This window comes from Acartia tonsa, chromosome 5 (assembly GCF_053477335.1).
Source record: "Acartia tonsa isolate MP-2025a chromosome 5, ASM5347733v1, whole genome shotgun sequence".
In the NCBI taxonomy this organism is placed as follows: Eukaryota; Metazoa; Arthropoda; class Copepoda; order Calanoida; family Acartiidae; genus Acartia; species Acartia tonsa.
The window spans coordinates 23,401,354-23,418,152 of NC_137264.1; the positions used below are offsets into that span (position 1 = coordinate 23,401,354).

At 33.5% G+C, this 16,799-nt stretch overlaps 1 protein-coding gene across 2 annotated transcripts in view; it reads left to right on the plus strand.

The window, feature by feature from the left end:
* Nucleotides 1–16,799, plus strand: part of Madm (MLF1-adaptor molecule) — a 30,913-nt gene that overhangs the window by 1,082 nt on the left and 13,032 nt on the right. The window contains exons 2-11 of one of the 2 annotated variants that reach the window (XM_080160920.1): nucleotides 5,592–5,675; nucleotides 6,032–6,094; nucleotides 6,627–6,724; nucleotides 7,552–7,665; nucleotides 8,183–8,259; nucleotides 9,181–9,235; nucleotides 9,699–9,812; nucleotides 10,282–10,333; nucleotides 10,673–10,816; nucleotides 13,426–13,491. In XM_080160920.1, the coding sequence (XP_080017046.1) occupies nucleotides 5,592–5,675; nucleotides 6,032–6,094; nucleotides 6,627–6,724; nucleotides 7,552–7,665; nucleotides 8,183–8,259; nucleotides 9,181–9,235; nucleotides 9,699–9,812; nucleotides 10,282–10,333; nucleotides 10,673–10,816; nucleotides 13,426–13,491 (867 nt within the window). The remainder of the gene's footprint in view (nucleotides 1–5,591; nucleotides 5,676–6,031; nucleotides 6,095–6,626; nucleotides 6,725–7,551; nucleotides 7,666–8,182; nucleotides 8,260–9,180; nucleotides 9,236–9,698; nucleotides 9,813–10,281; nucleotides 10,334–10,672; nucleotides 10,817–13,425; nucleotides 13,492–16,799) is intronic. The other variant, XM_080160921.1, reaches the window with a different exon arrangement.

A 16,799-nucleotide genomic window follows, 5' to 3' on the forward strand; every position in this document is an offset into this window, starting at 1 on the left:
CGGTCAGCCGGAGGCGAATGAAACATAAATAAAGAAATGTCCGCCTCAAAAAGTTGTTCAACATCAATGAGATGCTTGAAGTCTCTAAAACGACTCCTTCCCCTCCTTTAAGGGGAAAAAATGAAAAAACGTGATTTTCAAAAGTATGCCCACTTCGTGGGTGTGGGGGGCACTGAACCTGTCACCCCAGGGTCACCAAATATAAAGTCTAGGCAGCCCACAATGCTGAATTTTCACCAAGTGAAAGTCTTGTGTCATTATCTCTTTTGAGAAAAAAGTTATTAATTAATTAAAATTTCAAATTGTGATTTTTTGATGGATTTCTTTGATGAAATGACAGGCTGGTCAACTTTTAGGCCATTTTTTGCGGTTTTTAGGCCGTCACGCCCAAACGGTTTGAGATAATCTTACAGGACCTTTTGCCCAACCTAAGTCTGGTTATTTGTGAGGTCTAGGAAAAAAAATCAGACTTACGCAAAAGATTATAATTAGAATCTTTACACAGAAAAATGGCACGAGGTGAGTGATAGAGGGGGCAAAATGAGCCGACCAGCGATTTTTGACGGCGCGCAGCGACGTCGTGCTTCATCCAATCCGGGATTTTTTTTTTCTTAGACCTCACAAATAACCAGACTTAGGTTGGGCAAAAGGTCCCGTGAGATTATCTCAAACCGTTTGGGCGTGGCGGGCCAAAAACCGCAAAAAATGGCCTAAAAGTTGACCAGCCTGTCATTTCATCAAAGAAATCCATCAAAAAATCACAATTTGAAATTTTAATTAATTAATAACTTTTTTCTCATAAGAGATAATGACACAAGACTTTCACTTGGTGAAAATTCAGCATTGTGGGCCGCCTAGACTTTATATTTGGTGACCCTGGGGTGACAGGTTCAGTGCCCCCCACACCCACGAAGTGGGCATACTTTTGAAAATCACGTTTTTTCATTTTTTCCCCTTAAAGGAGGGGAAGGAGTCGTTTTAGAGACTTCAAGCATCTCATTGATGTTGAACAACTTTTTGAGGCGGACATTTCTTTATTCATGTTTCATTCGCCTCCGGCTGACCGTTTAGCCGTTATTCGCCGCCGAAGGCGTGATTTTTGGCGATTTTTGCCGTTTCCGAGATTTTAATGGACATTTAGGAGGGGAAAGAGTTGTCCAATCAAGTTGATGATGAAGTACATTTTTGTAGGCAATTACATTCAGGGTGACCACTGTGTACTATATGTACTTTATGTACTATATAGTCAAAATTTTGTACTATATGGTACTATATGACAAACTAGGTACTATATGTACTATATGAGTTAAAAGTTCGGTACTATATGAAATTTTTTAGTAGCGAAGCTACTCTATAATTCACTTTGTCCGTCCGTCAGTCAGTCCGTCCGTCAGTCAGTCAGTCCGTAACGCTATGGGGGAAATGGGATTTACTCAGCTCCTATAAAAGATAGAATGCTGAAATTTTTTGACAACATTCCCATCATGAAGGAGCACAATTGACTATAAAACATCATTGGCGTTCTGACCGATTTTTAGCAGGTTTTAGGCTATTTTTATATTTTTCACATTTTTCTCCATATCTTCAGTGTTTATGGTCCGATTTTCAAAATTTTTTCAGTTACAGATATCAAAATTAAATTTCCCGTCGTTTCAAGGAACAACCATAAAGGCCAGACTGCCTTTTTAGCAGGTTTTAGGCTATTTTTATTTTTTTCACATTTTTCTCCATATCTTCAGTGTTTATGGTCCGATTTTCAAAATTTTTTCAGTTATAGATAACATAATTAAATTTCCCGTCTTTTAAAGAAAACAATCATGACGGCCAGACTGCCTTTTTAGCAGGTTTTAGGCTGTTTTTTATATATTTAACATTTTTCTCCATATCTTCAGTGTTTATAGTCCGATTTCAAAATTTTTCAGTTATAGATATCAAAATTAAATTTCCCGTCTTTTAAACAAAATAACCATGACGGCCAGACTGCCTTCTTGGCAGGTTTTAGGCTATTTTTATATATTTAACACTTTTTTCCATATCTTCAGTGTATATGGTCCGATTTTCCAAATTTTTAAGTTAAGGATTTAAAAATTAAATTTTTTGTCGTTTTATTAAAACTACCATGACGGCCAGACTGCGGTTTATCAGGTTTTTGGCTATTTTTATATGTTTTACTTATTTCCCCATATCTTTGTTTATTTTGATGCAATTTTCAAACTTTTATGGGATATCAGTATCATAATAATTTTTACTATTGTTATGAGCATCTTTAATATAATTTACTTTGACCATCGTCATCATGCAAAATAAAACAAGGTTTCATGTTTATTTTATCCAATAAATCTATTCTTGATTTTAGTAAAAACCTTTTAAATCTACCTGTACGTATTCCCATCAACGATTTTTTGTGCTTCGCTACTTATGGATGTTGTCATCCTTGTTTTTATCATTTTAAAACTTAATACCAACCAAAGTATTATAATATTGTTTGTAATATTACAATGTACTCTCAGCTCTAATACATACTAATATAGAGAGTAGTGATTTGGGTATGTAAAGTAAAATTATAAGCTTTGAAATATGCAATGACTCTTAAAATCACCTTGATCATATATTTTTTTGTTTCAATCATTTTTATTATTTCTTAAAAGATATAAAACTCTTTTTGTTCCTCATATTTTTATGATTGCTGAAGCGGCTAAATACAAAGGCTAAATTTTTAATTAGTGCTTTTCCTTTATATTGCTAGATGACCAAGTTAGGTTAAGTAAAGAATGCCCTGCTGGGTTAGGGTAGGACCTTGGATGTGTATGCATAGTAGACCGGCTTAAAATGCAAAAAAAATTGGCACACTATTTTAACCCATTTTTTTATGATATAATGACAATTGACACCAAAACAAGTGTTCTGGTAGCTTTTTTCAGCAATATGTCAATTTGATTTTCATAAAAAAAAGAATTTTTGTTATGGCTTTATACACCTTCCTGAATTTGCTTTGAAGAGTAGGATCTACTACAGTTCACGGTAAAATATTGCTGGTAAGCAATATTTCCAAAAATCTATAAATTATAAAAGCTGCTAGCTGCCAAACGGCTGAATGTTCAGATCATATCCGCACACCATTTTAAGCGGCCTACGAAGGCCTACAAATAATCTGGAATAGCCAAGATCCAAATATGCACAGGGAAAGTTTCACTGAAGAAAAAACGCGTAAAATAGGACTTTTTCGCGCATTTCCAGCACTGCGAGATAATTATGCATAATTGATTTATGGCTATTCCAGATTATTTGTAGACCTTCTTATGCCGCTTAAAACAGTGTGCGGGCATGATCTGTACGTTGAGCCGTTTGGCAGCTAGCAGCCTTAGATCCGAAGAGTATATTAAAGAATTTAAAAAAACGATTTTTAAAGATTTTGATCATAGAAAGGGCTATCCTCAAAAGACTGACAATTTTGGATGTTTTAGCAAAATCAGCAGATTTTGAGTTATTTAAGGATAACTTTTCAAGGGTCAATATTTTTATAAACCATTTTTTGATTCTTAATCTACTCTTCAGAAAGGTAAATAAAGCCATACTTTGAAAGAAGAAAAAATTTTCTCCTCCAGAAGGAACCATTCCCTTTTTTATGAAAATCAAAACTGACATATTGTTGAACAAAAGCAACCAGAACACTTTTTTTGAGTATTAATAGTCATTATATCATGAAAGGAACTGGTTGGAACAGCACGCCCATTGAATTATAAAAAAAATGGTAATTCTGAGTCGGTGAAATGTATAGGTTTAGATCCTCACTGTAAATTTTAATTAATACCTTTATGTGCGACATCTTTAAAGGGAGTGTGGACATAAAAATTTCTCATCTGATTATCAAATCTTAACATTTTCTAAACACATTTCACTACACTGATCAACCAAAAACGTCCTATTAACATTTACTGTCTACAAAGGGTTGAATCTCAGAGGTTATTTAAAATAATAATATCCTTTTTTATTGTGTTGGACAATAAATAACCCACTTTGGAGAATTAGTTTACACTTTTATCAGACTGTTTATAAATAAATATTGCACCTTTATTATTTACAAATTTTTAATTAAAGGTGGGCCATCTAAAGTTACTTGGATACTAATAAAAAAAACCTGTTTCTAGCTTTGTTATTGTATTTGGTATTCAATAATAAATATTGCCTATTTTATCAATTTCTAAGTAACTATACATTGGATTAAAGCAAGGATTGTGTTAAAAGTCAGCTTAACTGTTGTGAAAAATAGAGAACTATGTTAGCTATAGAAGGAAAAAAAGACAAGTAACCGCACATTTATATAGTCCTGAAATTTTTCTCCATTCCTGGACATAATTTGATAATCTGATGAGAAATTTTCTCGTTCACAGTCCCTTTAATTACGCAATAAATGTCCATTTTTAGGACTTATTTGAAAAAAAGTCTAGTGTTCGGTTCTTCCACCAATTAAAATTGTTTAATGCTCCCTCATCATTTCACAAAAACCTTATTATTTCATTTAAAAAAGTCCTCAGTTTTAAGGAAAACTATTTTTGTTTAAAATTACTAGGAATATCCCATTTTTTGGGTGAAATTTTTTTTTTTTTTTTGGGGGGGGGCTGGTTGTTAAGGGGGATTTCCTATCCCCTTTATTTGTTTTTTTTCTCTGCGACTTCGCCCCACACTGTGCTTAATAACAGAACAGTACAAATTGGTTCGGCAATTACTTTTTACTTACAAGAAAAAAATTAGTGGGGATATCATTTTCTTTTTTTTGAGGGGGTTAGGATTTACCGACCCCACAAAAATTGCTTAAAACCACTATATGACCAGTATGTATATTCCTGAATTCTGAAAATTAAATAGCCCAAAACCTACATACGACCTCAGTGAAGCTTACCTAAAATTGCTAACCCAATTGTTCAAAAGATAATGAGATCTTAAGCTTCAGACATAAAACCCTTACTACTTTATTTAATAAGATATATAGGTAATATTTTTTAATGTTTGGTACTATATGGTTTTACTACATAATTAGTTAAAATTTTGGTACTATATGGTACTATATTAGTTAAAATTTTGTGTACTATATGGTACTATATGAAAATTTTTATGTACTATAAATGTACTATATATTTGTAAATTTTGAGTGGTCACTCTGTACATTGGCTAAATTTCATGTGAAGTAAAATTTTTTGTACCTCCAACCGGTTTTGCTCCAGCTGAATCGATTTACAGATACCCCCTAAAAACCGGAAAAAACCGGTTTTTTTTATAAAATTCACGGCCGGTTTTGGCCGGATCCGGCTCAAATTTTGCATGGAGTCATCCTTTGATATTCCCAACAGTTGATACTTGACTTGGCAAGATCCCAGAAAAGTGTGGTATATCTAGGGGGGGGGGTATGTTTTTATAAAATTCACGGCCGGTTTTGGCCGGATCCGGCTCAAATTTTGCATGGAGTCATCCTTTGATATTCCCAACAGTTGATACTTGACTTGGCAAGATCCCAGAAAAGTGTGGTATATCTAGGGGGGGGGGGGTATGTACTCGACAAGACACTTTAAGAGAAACCGCCAAATATATTAAAGATGAAGAGAATGGGCAGAGCATAACAGCAACCCCTCCGCAACAACAGGCTGGTGGCGCAGCCACTCTACAACAGTCACAACCAGGCAATCATACTTCAAGTTAACAATGTAGTATTCAGCGTTTTTAAGAGATCTTAAGGGATAAGACAATGTACACAGTACAGTACACTCTCAAAAGTTGTAAGCAATGGACAATAAATTGTTGTATTACTCTCCCATAAGTTAACCATAGTATGAGGCCTACTTAGTTGACCTTAATGGATAAGGCAATAATGTACACCCCTTATTATGATAAACAAGAGAACCTTTTTTGTTACCTAATTGAATTATAGTGGAAAAGTTTGGTCATCTCCAAATTAAGGCTATCTCAAGATAATACTTACAACAGTATTCTAGGGTAATATATCTAATAATCGGTTAACTTAAAGTAAATATGATAGGGTCTACAGCAACTCAACAGTATCAGCCTGGCACTACTTCAACTACTATTCCAGAAAACAGAAGTATGTTATCTTATTACTAACTACCGGCTGGGTTCCAAATGACCTCTTATTACAAATATGATCAAAAGTAAATTCTGATATATATGGCGTAATTTTTTTTTCATCGATGATCGGAGATCATTTTTCACCTGGAGGCTTTAAGATCCAATCGTTCTGAAGTGTGTCTGCCAAAGTAGTAGGATGTATATGTGGCACTCCAATTTGGATATATTCACCGATTTAAGCAGATTTTTATTCTTAAGCTTGGTTACCTAGTTTGTATGATCAATAAGCACCTGAACCTGTAGGTTAAATCAAAAAATCTTTAAATATAAGGAAACCACATCCCAAAAGGAAAATTTTTTTGCCAACTAACTAACACATAGCCTATACTCCCTATTAACGCCAGTGTCAGAACTTCCACCCCCCTCCCTCCCCCTTTTCTTCACTTTCCATGGGGTTGGTTTTTATTTTTTTCTCATTTAAATAAATGAATAGGTAGGTAAGTTTTCATGAAAACAAATCTTGTTTTAACATATATTTTTGTATCTAGCTCTATCAGAAAATGGAAGTGAGGGTGAAAGTGACGAGGAAGAAAATGAAGTGTTAGAAGAATCACCTTGCGGCAGATGGAGGAAACTTAGGAGTAAGGTAAGAAGATTAAGTGATAAGGGGGGGGGGGGGGAAGTTCTGACACATTTGCGTAAACCTGGTGTATAGGCTTTATCTTTGGACTGAGGGGATAGGTTATTAAAACTAAAATCATTCTTATACGATGAATTTCACGAAGTTTTAAGATTTTTTGGATAGGGTCCAGGTTACGGAGCTGCAGGCCTCCAGGTGGCCTCTGTACAGATGAAAATGAAAAAAAAAATTTAAGTTACAGGTCAACTTATAAAACAAAATATGCATCTTTTTTAATATTATTCACATATTTGAAGAAAAAGATGCATATTTTTTTTATAAGTTGATTTGTAAAGGATCAATAAACTTGAGAAGAGCAGCTATCTTTTAACTAAGGTACGAACGGCAATCCGTCTCAACGTACTATCAAAATAAAATAATTATATTAGCTATAATAACCTTTAGGGACTGGATGCACTATTATTATGTCTTATTTCTGAACTAAACAAAATCTTGGTAATGAAAATGTATGTTCATGTGACCTAACTTTCTACAGACAACCAACTACCATTGTCTAGAACTGTGCATGGTAATGAGTGTTTCATATGCATTGATTTATGGATCCAGGAAAGCTGCAATGCAATTCAAAATACAGCTTCCAATTAATAGATATTGGAAAGATCAGTTGTACAATTAATGTACAAAGCCCCCCCACCCCCACCCCCTTTTTGGTCAATTTTCCTGACCTATATCTTTTGGTGTGCATTAATAGTCATAATTCTAATCAATAATTTAATTTTATCTGTCTGAGTTAGTTACAGGGATAATGCAGGTATTGACAACTTTCTATCTAGGTTAGTTACCGGGATGTTCCTGGTATTGACTGCGCCTACCTAGCAATGGACACAGAAGAGGGAGTCGAGGTTGTCTGGAATGAAGCAACATTCTCAGAAACCAAGAAATTTAAGGTATCATATTGTCATACTTCCATTAATTTTTAATTAACTGGGATATTAGGTTCAATGCTATTATTCGTTAGTTTAGTCAGTAACAGTAACTTTCAAGCAGAATTTAAAAATATTTTTAAGTGATTAAATTATTCTTATTGAATATGAATTTTAAGATTCAAATGTAAAATCGCTCAACAAATTCTCTACCTCGTTAGTGAGTTTGGAAAGGGGGTTTTTAGAACACATACCTGATCGATCATGGAAAGAAAATGATGTAATGGGTTTCGTCGTATTTTTACAGTATCATTTCTATTATTTTTAGCCCCTGCGGGGCAATCATTAACATTTACCTAACCTAAAACAACCTTTTAAAAGATTCTGTGAAAATACGACGAAACCCGCGTTATAGTTTTCTTATGATCCAACCCACATACATTTACGGAAAATAAGCAGAAAAATGATCTCTTTGAACCAGAAAAAAAACTTTTACATACAAACTATTTTTTTTAATTGACGAGGTATTCCATATTTATAGGCACAGGAAGACAAATTAAAAAATGTGTTTGAGGCTCTGACAATGATTGAACATCCTAATATTGTTAAGTTTCACAGGTGAATCTTAATTTTTCATTAGGACATAACCATTAAATTAAAAGTCTCACTGTCTACTTCAATAATATTAGTTAATATAGAGTTTTTGGAATCATTAGAAAAAAAGGGGCCTGTTACATTATAAAAGTTTTTAAAATATGTTAGACTTAAAATAAGTACCCTCCTCCCACTTGATAGATGAACTTCCCATTTGAATTATTGATATTTTTTTCCACTTCCAAAATAAAAAGCATGGACGTCCTTGAATTTTATGCTTTTTTGTCTTAAAGAATTTTGTTAAAAATTCAATTATAAAAACCAAAGGTTCTTTCCCCCAATGTGCCTAGAGATCACATACCCCCCCCCCCCCCTCCTGTGATTTACTAACCATGAGGGTCCCATCAAAAGCGACGAACCACAAAATATTGTTTATTCCAAACTGCTTCCCTTTGGCTGACGTAAATTTTTAATCAAAGAGTATCTTCGCTTTTAAAATAATGAAATTAATATCTTGAAATTTAAATTTGTAGATAACATTTTTAAGGAAAAAACTTTATTTTTGATATTTTTAATATTGTGAAAGTTAATTTCCAAATTTCCACTATATCTTATTTATATTTAATGGGAGATATGACGCATAGATTATAAACTTTCAAATGTCAATGTCAACTCTTTAAGTACAAATTTAGTACTTTCTGTTAAACTATCAGCTGCGCCAATGCCTTTAGGGGTATCTTTAAATTATAAATAAAATAGACTAGACCTTCCAGGGAAGAATATGTAGCTTTGCTAGTTTTTGAGGTAGGGTTTGATAAACAAAATCTTTCCGGGACTTCAAAACGATTAAATAAAATGTAAAGGAGAACCATATCAGTCCAGCAGCTAGTGGGATGTTTCAGAAAGAATTCTTCCTGTCTTTATTTTGAATCTGTAAATTTTCAGGTTTTGGACAGATTTGGGACAACCCACAGAAAATGGAGACAAAACTAAACCAAGGGTGAGATTAAATATTTGCAGCGCAGATATTTTAACATTATTACTTTTTCTCAGAGTAAACATTGGACTAAAAAGTTATACATGTTCTCTGATTCGTTGGCTTGAAAACTTTTGGTACTTTTATTAAATCTTTAGGTATTGGTTGGTTCCAACAAACAGTTGACAAACTTAGTAACCAAAAGTCTAATTCGAACATTCAAGATGTACATCTCCAATGATAGAAAACAAAATTACCCCATCTGTATATAAAAGCTAAGTTTCGCCACCACTAGTTTGTACCAACCAATCAAGATTTGATGAAAATCTCCAAAGTTTTAAGCCAACGAATTATAGAACGTGATTATTAAACGTTGGGTACCAGTATAATTTACAGCCAATTGTTAATTAAAACTGATGGTGTACATCAATTTATTGTTCATTGTCTTATCTCTTAATACCCCTGATATTCTATGTATCTTGTTTAGGTCATATTGATCACTGAATTCATGAGTTCTGGATCTCTCAAGAAATTCTTGAGGAAGACAAAGAAATTCAACAGGAAGATTCCCCTCCAGTCATGGAAACGATGGTGCACACAGGTACCTGACAGAGCCGTTCCTCATATCTTTAACTACCTTTTGATATTCTATTATACAAAGTTGTAAGGTTTTATAACTACTGATTCGAGTTCTCCACTTTATGAAAGCTTCAAATAGACCCGGAATGATTTTTTTTGTCAATTTATTTTTAGATTTAAGTCTTAGAATGGTTTCGCCTTTTTATTTCCTACTCTTTTATATGCAGAGCTCCTATATGCTAGATGTGCTGTCGCTAGTTTGATTACATTGTATTATTTATTCTCATTGAGACCTCTAGGGCTACTTCAAGGGGGAAGGGTTGACATTGGTTGGAGTGCCAGAGGTTGGATGTTGTTACTGGTTACCTACTTTAAAAAGTGTCTCATCTCCCCCCCCCCTCCCCTTTTCATCCCTTTAGCAAATTTACATAATGAAATAAATAAGAGCATAACTCTTCGAACAAATAATTGATGAGCTCAATTTATTTTAGATTTTGTCAGCCTTGTCATATTTACACAGCTGTAATCCACCAATTATTCATGGTAAGATTTTATAAAAATCCGCGGCATCAGCGTATTTGGTAACGTGTCTCCCAGTCATTGGTGAGGTTTCAGGTTCAAGTCTGGACCATACCAGGTAATACTAGAGACGTTTAACATTTTATTAAACCGCGGAATTAGCTTAATTAATAGCATGTCTTCCAGTTATTGAGAAGTTTTAGGTTCAAGCATGAACCACACCGCGTCATACTAGAGACGCTAAATATGATGCCTACTTCGGCTATGAGTATTATAAAAGTTCCGTGGAGAGGAATATGATATGCGACACAACGAAAGTTACCTTTCTTATTGTTTTTAATTAAATATTCTACACGTGTTTAGGAAATTTGACATGTGACACAATATTTATCCAACACAATGGATTGGTAAAGATAGGGAGTGTTGCTCCGGATGCCATACACAAAAATGTCAAGACCTACAGGGAAAATATCAAGAATTTCCACTTCCTCGCCCCGGAATGGACAGGTAGGCCATGCAATTAATCATCTTTTCCAGTATTGCTTCGAATCCGGTTCATTCTGCTGGATTAAAACCGGTTCTGGACAATACTGGAAAAAAAAAATATATTTTTCTCATCGTATAATAGGCAGTTGTCCACGTTTAGGGAAATAATAAATTAGAGGATTCATACCGGTTGTGTTGGCCCTTTGGCCTCTAAACAGAAAACAAAGTAAATAATCCTTTAATTTTTAATTTCCAATCCGCGGAGAGCTGTCTATAATACGACGTTATAAAAATGCAAAGGGTACCTAGGGTTCTTTAAAAATTATGCACTTATTTATTTTAACAGTAAAAGGATTATTTTGGAAGATTTAAAAAGCTTAGCAACTTAGCAACTAAATGGGAATGGGTCTGAAGGGGAGGTATATAGGAAGTGGGGTGGAAGAAAGTTTTTATTTAGAATTAAAGCCTCTGTATACTTGAGTATTTATTATAATGAGAAAATTTTAAATTTTCGCGTTCTGTGGTTAACCTTTTTAATGTCTTTCTTGAATTGTCTCTTTTTGGTCAATTGCAGTATTATTCTTTGAATTCTTATTGTTAGTTACATGAATTTTGTATGGTGAAGGAATGCTAGATGTTATTATCTAAAGAATGCTTAGAATATTAGAATAATAACAAGGTTGACAACATCCATAAGTATCAAAGTCAAGGGCAATATTATCGGATTGACATTTTATTGAGTATATGCTTATCGGCAAGGAGATATTGTCATAAAAATTGAATAGTTTCCAATGCTCCGCTATTCCTTTCATTAAGGGCGCACGGACAAAGTTATTTACAGGGTAAATTCTTGTAAATCATTATAGAAAATTGTGTCTTTCTTTTTTCTAAGCAACGGAAAGACAGACGAACATTGTGGAGTTAAAAAGAAGCTTTTGAAAAAGAGAAAAATACAAAAAGTTATTTGAAATTTTAGAAAAAAATTTAATATTTAGAACCCCTTATTATATCTAAATCCTTGTTAATTTTGATAAGTTAATTTTTTACCCTCTTTAAAAAATGCCTTATCTGACAAGAGCATTGTTTAACTCTTTAAAAAACAGTAAAATCTAATTCATCCTTAAAATGAGAAAGAAATCGTAACAGTAAAAGTTTAAGTAATTTTTTGTTTGAATAAGAGATGGGGACATTCTCACCATTTTGGTCAATTTTATCTCAGTTATCTTGAATGGCAATAGAATTGTGATAGAAATTAAACTTGTTGTATATAAATAAAGGTTGATTATTGATTCTCGAAAGGTGTCTTTTAGTTTATACCTACTTGCTGTAAAATGTGTTTCTATTTATATTCTAAGTACAATTTGATCACTTAGTAACTTTGTCTAAGGTGATGAGAATTTTTTCTAACCCCACCCCTTCCATTTTATTTCTTACAGATGCATGTAATATTTTCATTAAATTTTGTATTTGTAATTTTTATCATAGCTATTATTCTTCCGTTAGATAAAGGTAAACCCTAAAATTGATGTATGCTAAATTTATATTTTTAATCAAATTTGAAATAGTTATTTATCGCATCGTATTTTAGACAGCTTTCCGTTGATATTGAAAGAAAACTTATAAGATTAAACTAGTTTTGTAAGCCATGAGAGGCGGAAGGCCCGGGCTAACAAAACTGGTAGGTATTAGTATTATGATTTTTATTTTTTATTCTTGGGAAGTTGGCTAAAATACGATACGATACATGATTTATCAGTATGGCTCGGAACCTGTTCTAATCCAGCGGATATTAATCGGTTTCGAAGCCATCCTATAATATAAAGTAGTAAGCGTTTTTTGTCTGTCCCAAATGATCTCGCTAACCGCTAAATCCGACATTGTTCTCATTTACAGTGAAGCTTCTTATAGGTCCTGGGAAGGTTTTAAACTATTTTTGAGGAGGTTATCTTCATCCCCCCCCCCCCCAAAAAAAAGTTTATTTTACTCTTTTGAAACTCAAATTTAAAATGAGATGAGTTTGAATTTTTTCCCTCCTACCTTAAGTGCCCCTAGAGGCTTCTAGGGGGCGTAGCCTTTAGTACTGAAAAAAGTGTTATAAATCATTGACAGTGCTTTAAATAAAGAAGGGGTCGTATGTCGATAAAAAGCGCATTAATTACAAGCTATTATAACGATAAAAAAATTTTAATCAAAATATTTATTTTCGTCAATATACCTATATTTGAAATGAAAACAGCACAAGCATACTTGACAAGAAAGGATTTAAAATAATAATTTGCCAAGCATTGTCAATCAATCAGTAGGTACAACATTCCGTCAGCAGTCTCTTGTGATTCTATACAATTAGTTTTAGTTATTTTATCTATCCCTAGCCTCTAGGGGAGGTGGGGGATATCAGGAAAACAAGTCCACATGAAGACATTTATAGAGCTTCCCATAAAAATACAGCTCATTCAGACCAGCAATTTCCGAGATCTTGAGCTTCAGACAAAAAAACCTTAATACTTTATTTTAAAGGATACTCGGGTAAATATACATTAATTAGACAATAGCTGCGCTAATGTAATTTTTTTTATTATTTAAAGAAAGAATATAAAAATACCATGTTAATAACCCAAGTTTAAATGTAGCTGTATGCAAAAGTCTGTGGGCGCGGAGGACCTCTTCCTTTTCCCGCCTCCTTCCATCCACTATAGGTAGTCAACAACAGAGTATTGCGTATTTTAAGATCAACTGCGTATTGCGTACAACTCTTTCACACACACAAAATATTACAGAGTGTCCGTCTAAAAGTATATACTCTTTTCTAACAAAATTAGAAAAAAAATTACCACAAAAGAATAGTGGCAAAAACGTCCCAAAAGTGGGGAGTAAAGCAGCAAATGCCCCCACTCCCAAAAAATAATTTCTGTTTGGTGATGACTATAACACCTCACCCCCTCTCCCCGCCCCTAACATTATTGCTTTACGTAAATTAATAAAAACATAAAAAAAACAATATAAAATATAAGCAAAGAGTTAGTTTCCTTACTTTTTTGTGGTGGGGGGTCTTATGGTTAAGACAATTGCTTAATTTGAAAAATCCAATATAACGGATTCAGATTGAAAATCTGAAGTTTGCATGGCATATTTACTAAATGCAGATTTTTTTTTTGGCTCACATAATGATAATATGCCAGATGCCTATCCCCAAATATTTTCTTTCAGACACACTGTATTTATCAAAATCAAAACTATAGAGTTACGCAATCCGTCAAAGTAAATGTACGCCTGGGGATGCGTATTCGTGTTACCTATGTGTGATGTTTTTTTATAACTTTTTGGGGATTTTTAGTTTTTAGTTAATTTTTTATTTTTACCCTATTGTCATTTAATTTCACGATATCAAAATTTTAACATCATTATCATACCTACATACATATTATAGAATATTTCTTATAGAGAAAATAATTTTAATGAGTAGGTACTAATATTATATATTTTTAGAAATGGGTATGATTTTTCATAATTTGGGGGTTACTAACAAAATAAAATAGTTTTAAATTATAATACTTTTATTTTTAAATGATTTTAAGATAGGTATATGTTATTAAACATTAACACTAAAAAATAGTATAGCCTTTGTAAATATAGGTAATTTTAAAAACTTATTATTAAAGAATAATTGATTTATTAATTTGGGCCTAAAATATATGTATACTAATATAAACAAAAAAATAACATTATTCTACTAACAGACATAAAGGCATGTATTGTTTGATGTTTAATGTTTATTAAATATATGAAATTATTGTTTCTAACTATTTAGGTGGATTTTAATGAAGGTGTAAGCAAATAATGCAAACTGCAATTTTAAAGCTAATTTGCACTTTGTAGTTAGTCATCGAGATAAATTAAGTTTTAAAAGCCATTGATCCATCTCAACCCAAAGCTACTTTATCAAACTAACATCTTTTTACGTACAGGCCAAATATATATTTTAAAAACTAAGGTTTTCAATCCCAAGGAAAAAAAATAAATATATTTACTTTCTGTCAATAAAAATCTTAGCCAAAATATACTAGTCTAGTTATCCACCCCCCCCCCCCCCCGCCCCCCCCCCCACTTCAGATTTGAATTTAGAAAGAAAAGGTAAAAAAAATGGAGGGGATTTTTTAGGGGCGATTTCTCTGGTCATAAACCAACTAGAAATTAAAAGATATACACGGTGTTTCAAAAAAAACTGCGTTTTCCGGTTTTGAGAAACAACCAGAAGAAATATGAAAAAAAGGATAATAGGTCCATATTCTATGTAAAAATGTTCATCAGATTTACTTAAGGTGTTTTTTGATATCTCTAAAAATGCGGCTGTACTGATTGGTACATGTAGGGGGAAAATGCTTGATGTTGAATATGAGATATCAATTAGATTGAAATAACTTGTATATTTTTCAACATATTGTTTCAAAAGTACAATATCAAAGTAGTAGCTTAAATCAATGTCCCCATATGAAATTTTTTTACATATTTTCTTTTTTGGCTCCATGCAAAGACCTTTTTAGGTTCTTCAGAATTTAGTTTTTTCTATTTCTCTATGACAAAGTCATTATAAAAAAAAATCTCTATTAATACTGTGTGCATTGACAAATAAAACAAGTCACTTTTTATTTCATTTCAATATCTTTAAAAATAAGCAAGTTATCATGGTTTGAAATTGTTCGTAAAAAGTGCGTTTTCATTAATTACTCATGTTTTATAAGATAATCTCTTATAATCTGTCAATCAAATTAAGAGATTAAGAGATTAAGGGGGGGGGGGGGTGAGGAACGAATATGAACAATTTTAATACTAAAAATTAAAATAGCTTGTGGTATGGTCAGACCTCCCAGTGGTGCAAGCGGGAACACTCCCACCCGGGAGTGGCAAACAGGCCAGGAGGCCAAGGAGGAGAAGTCTGGAGATGTATTTCGTGCAGAAAGAACCGCCAGATACCTTTTTTTGGCAACAGAGGGAATGGAAACTAGCCAAATCCTTTCCCTCTTTAAAAACATGTCAGCTTAAGACCATCAATACACTTTCTACTACTACTACCAAAGACAGACGAAGAACGGAGGCTGAGATTAAAATAAAACTAAGGACAATCCACCCCAACCCAGGACCCAGAGACAAGACAGAGGAGGGAAAGAGACGGAGACGAGAAAGGAGGAATACTAGGAGAACAGAAAAGAGACAAGCCAGAGAAAATACTGACCAGAACAGGAGAACAGACCAGGCCCTAAATATCATCACCTGGAATACTCAGAGAGTATCACTAAGACAACAGAACAGAAGGAGACTGAGAGCAATGGCAGACAGAGCTAACAAAAACAACTGGGACGCAGTTTTAATTTCTGAAGTAAAGAGCGAGAGTCAAGGGACAATTTGGTTAGGGGAAAATGAAAACCTAACAGCTATCACCTACACCAACAGAGCTGCAATACTTTTAAGGGGTCGCATATTAGAGTCTTGGTGTGAAAATGGCCAACGCACCAAATACAATGAGAGAACAACATACATGCCAGTGTGGAAGGGAAACAATGAAGCAGAAATAGAGGAAGCTAGAGAGGACCTGAGAGTACACACAGAATGGGCAAACAAAGATGAAGTTCTAATAGTGGGAGGAGACTTTAACGCACACATTGGAGCCAACGAGGACAGAGCAGGAGTGTGTGGAAAGTTTGGATTGAGACAGACAAACAGACAAGGTCAAGAACTGATAGAGTTTTGTGAAGAAAACAACTTATGTTTCGTAAACAGTTTTTTCAATCACAAAAGGAGAGGAACATGGTTCAACCCGGCCCTTAGAAGATGGTATGAACTAGATGGATTCCTCATGCGCAATAACCAAAGACATAAACTAGTCAGAAAAATTTGCACAGTTGGAGAAAACTCATTGTCAGACCACAAACCAAAGAAAATGACGTTGACCATAAAAAAACCAAAGAAGAGTATACCATTTAACCAAAAACGGACACCAAAAATATGT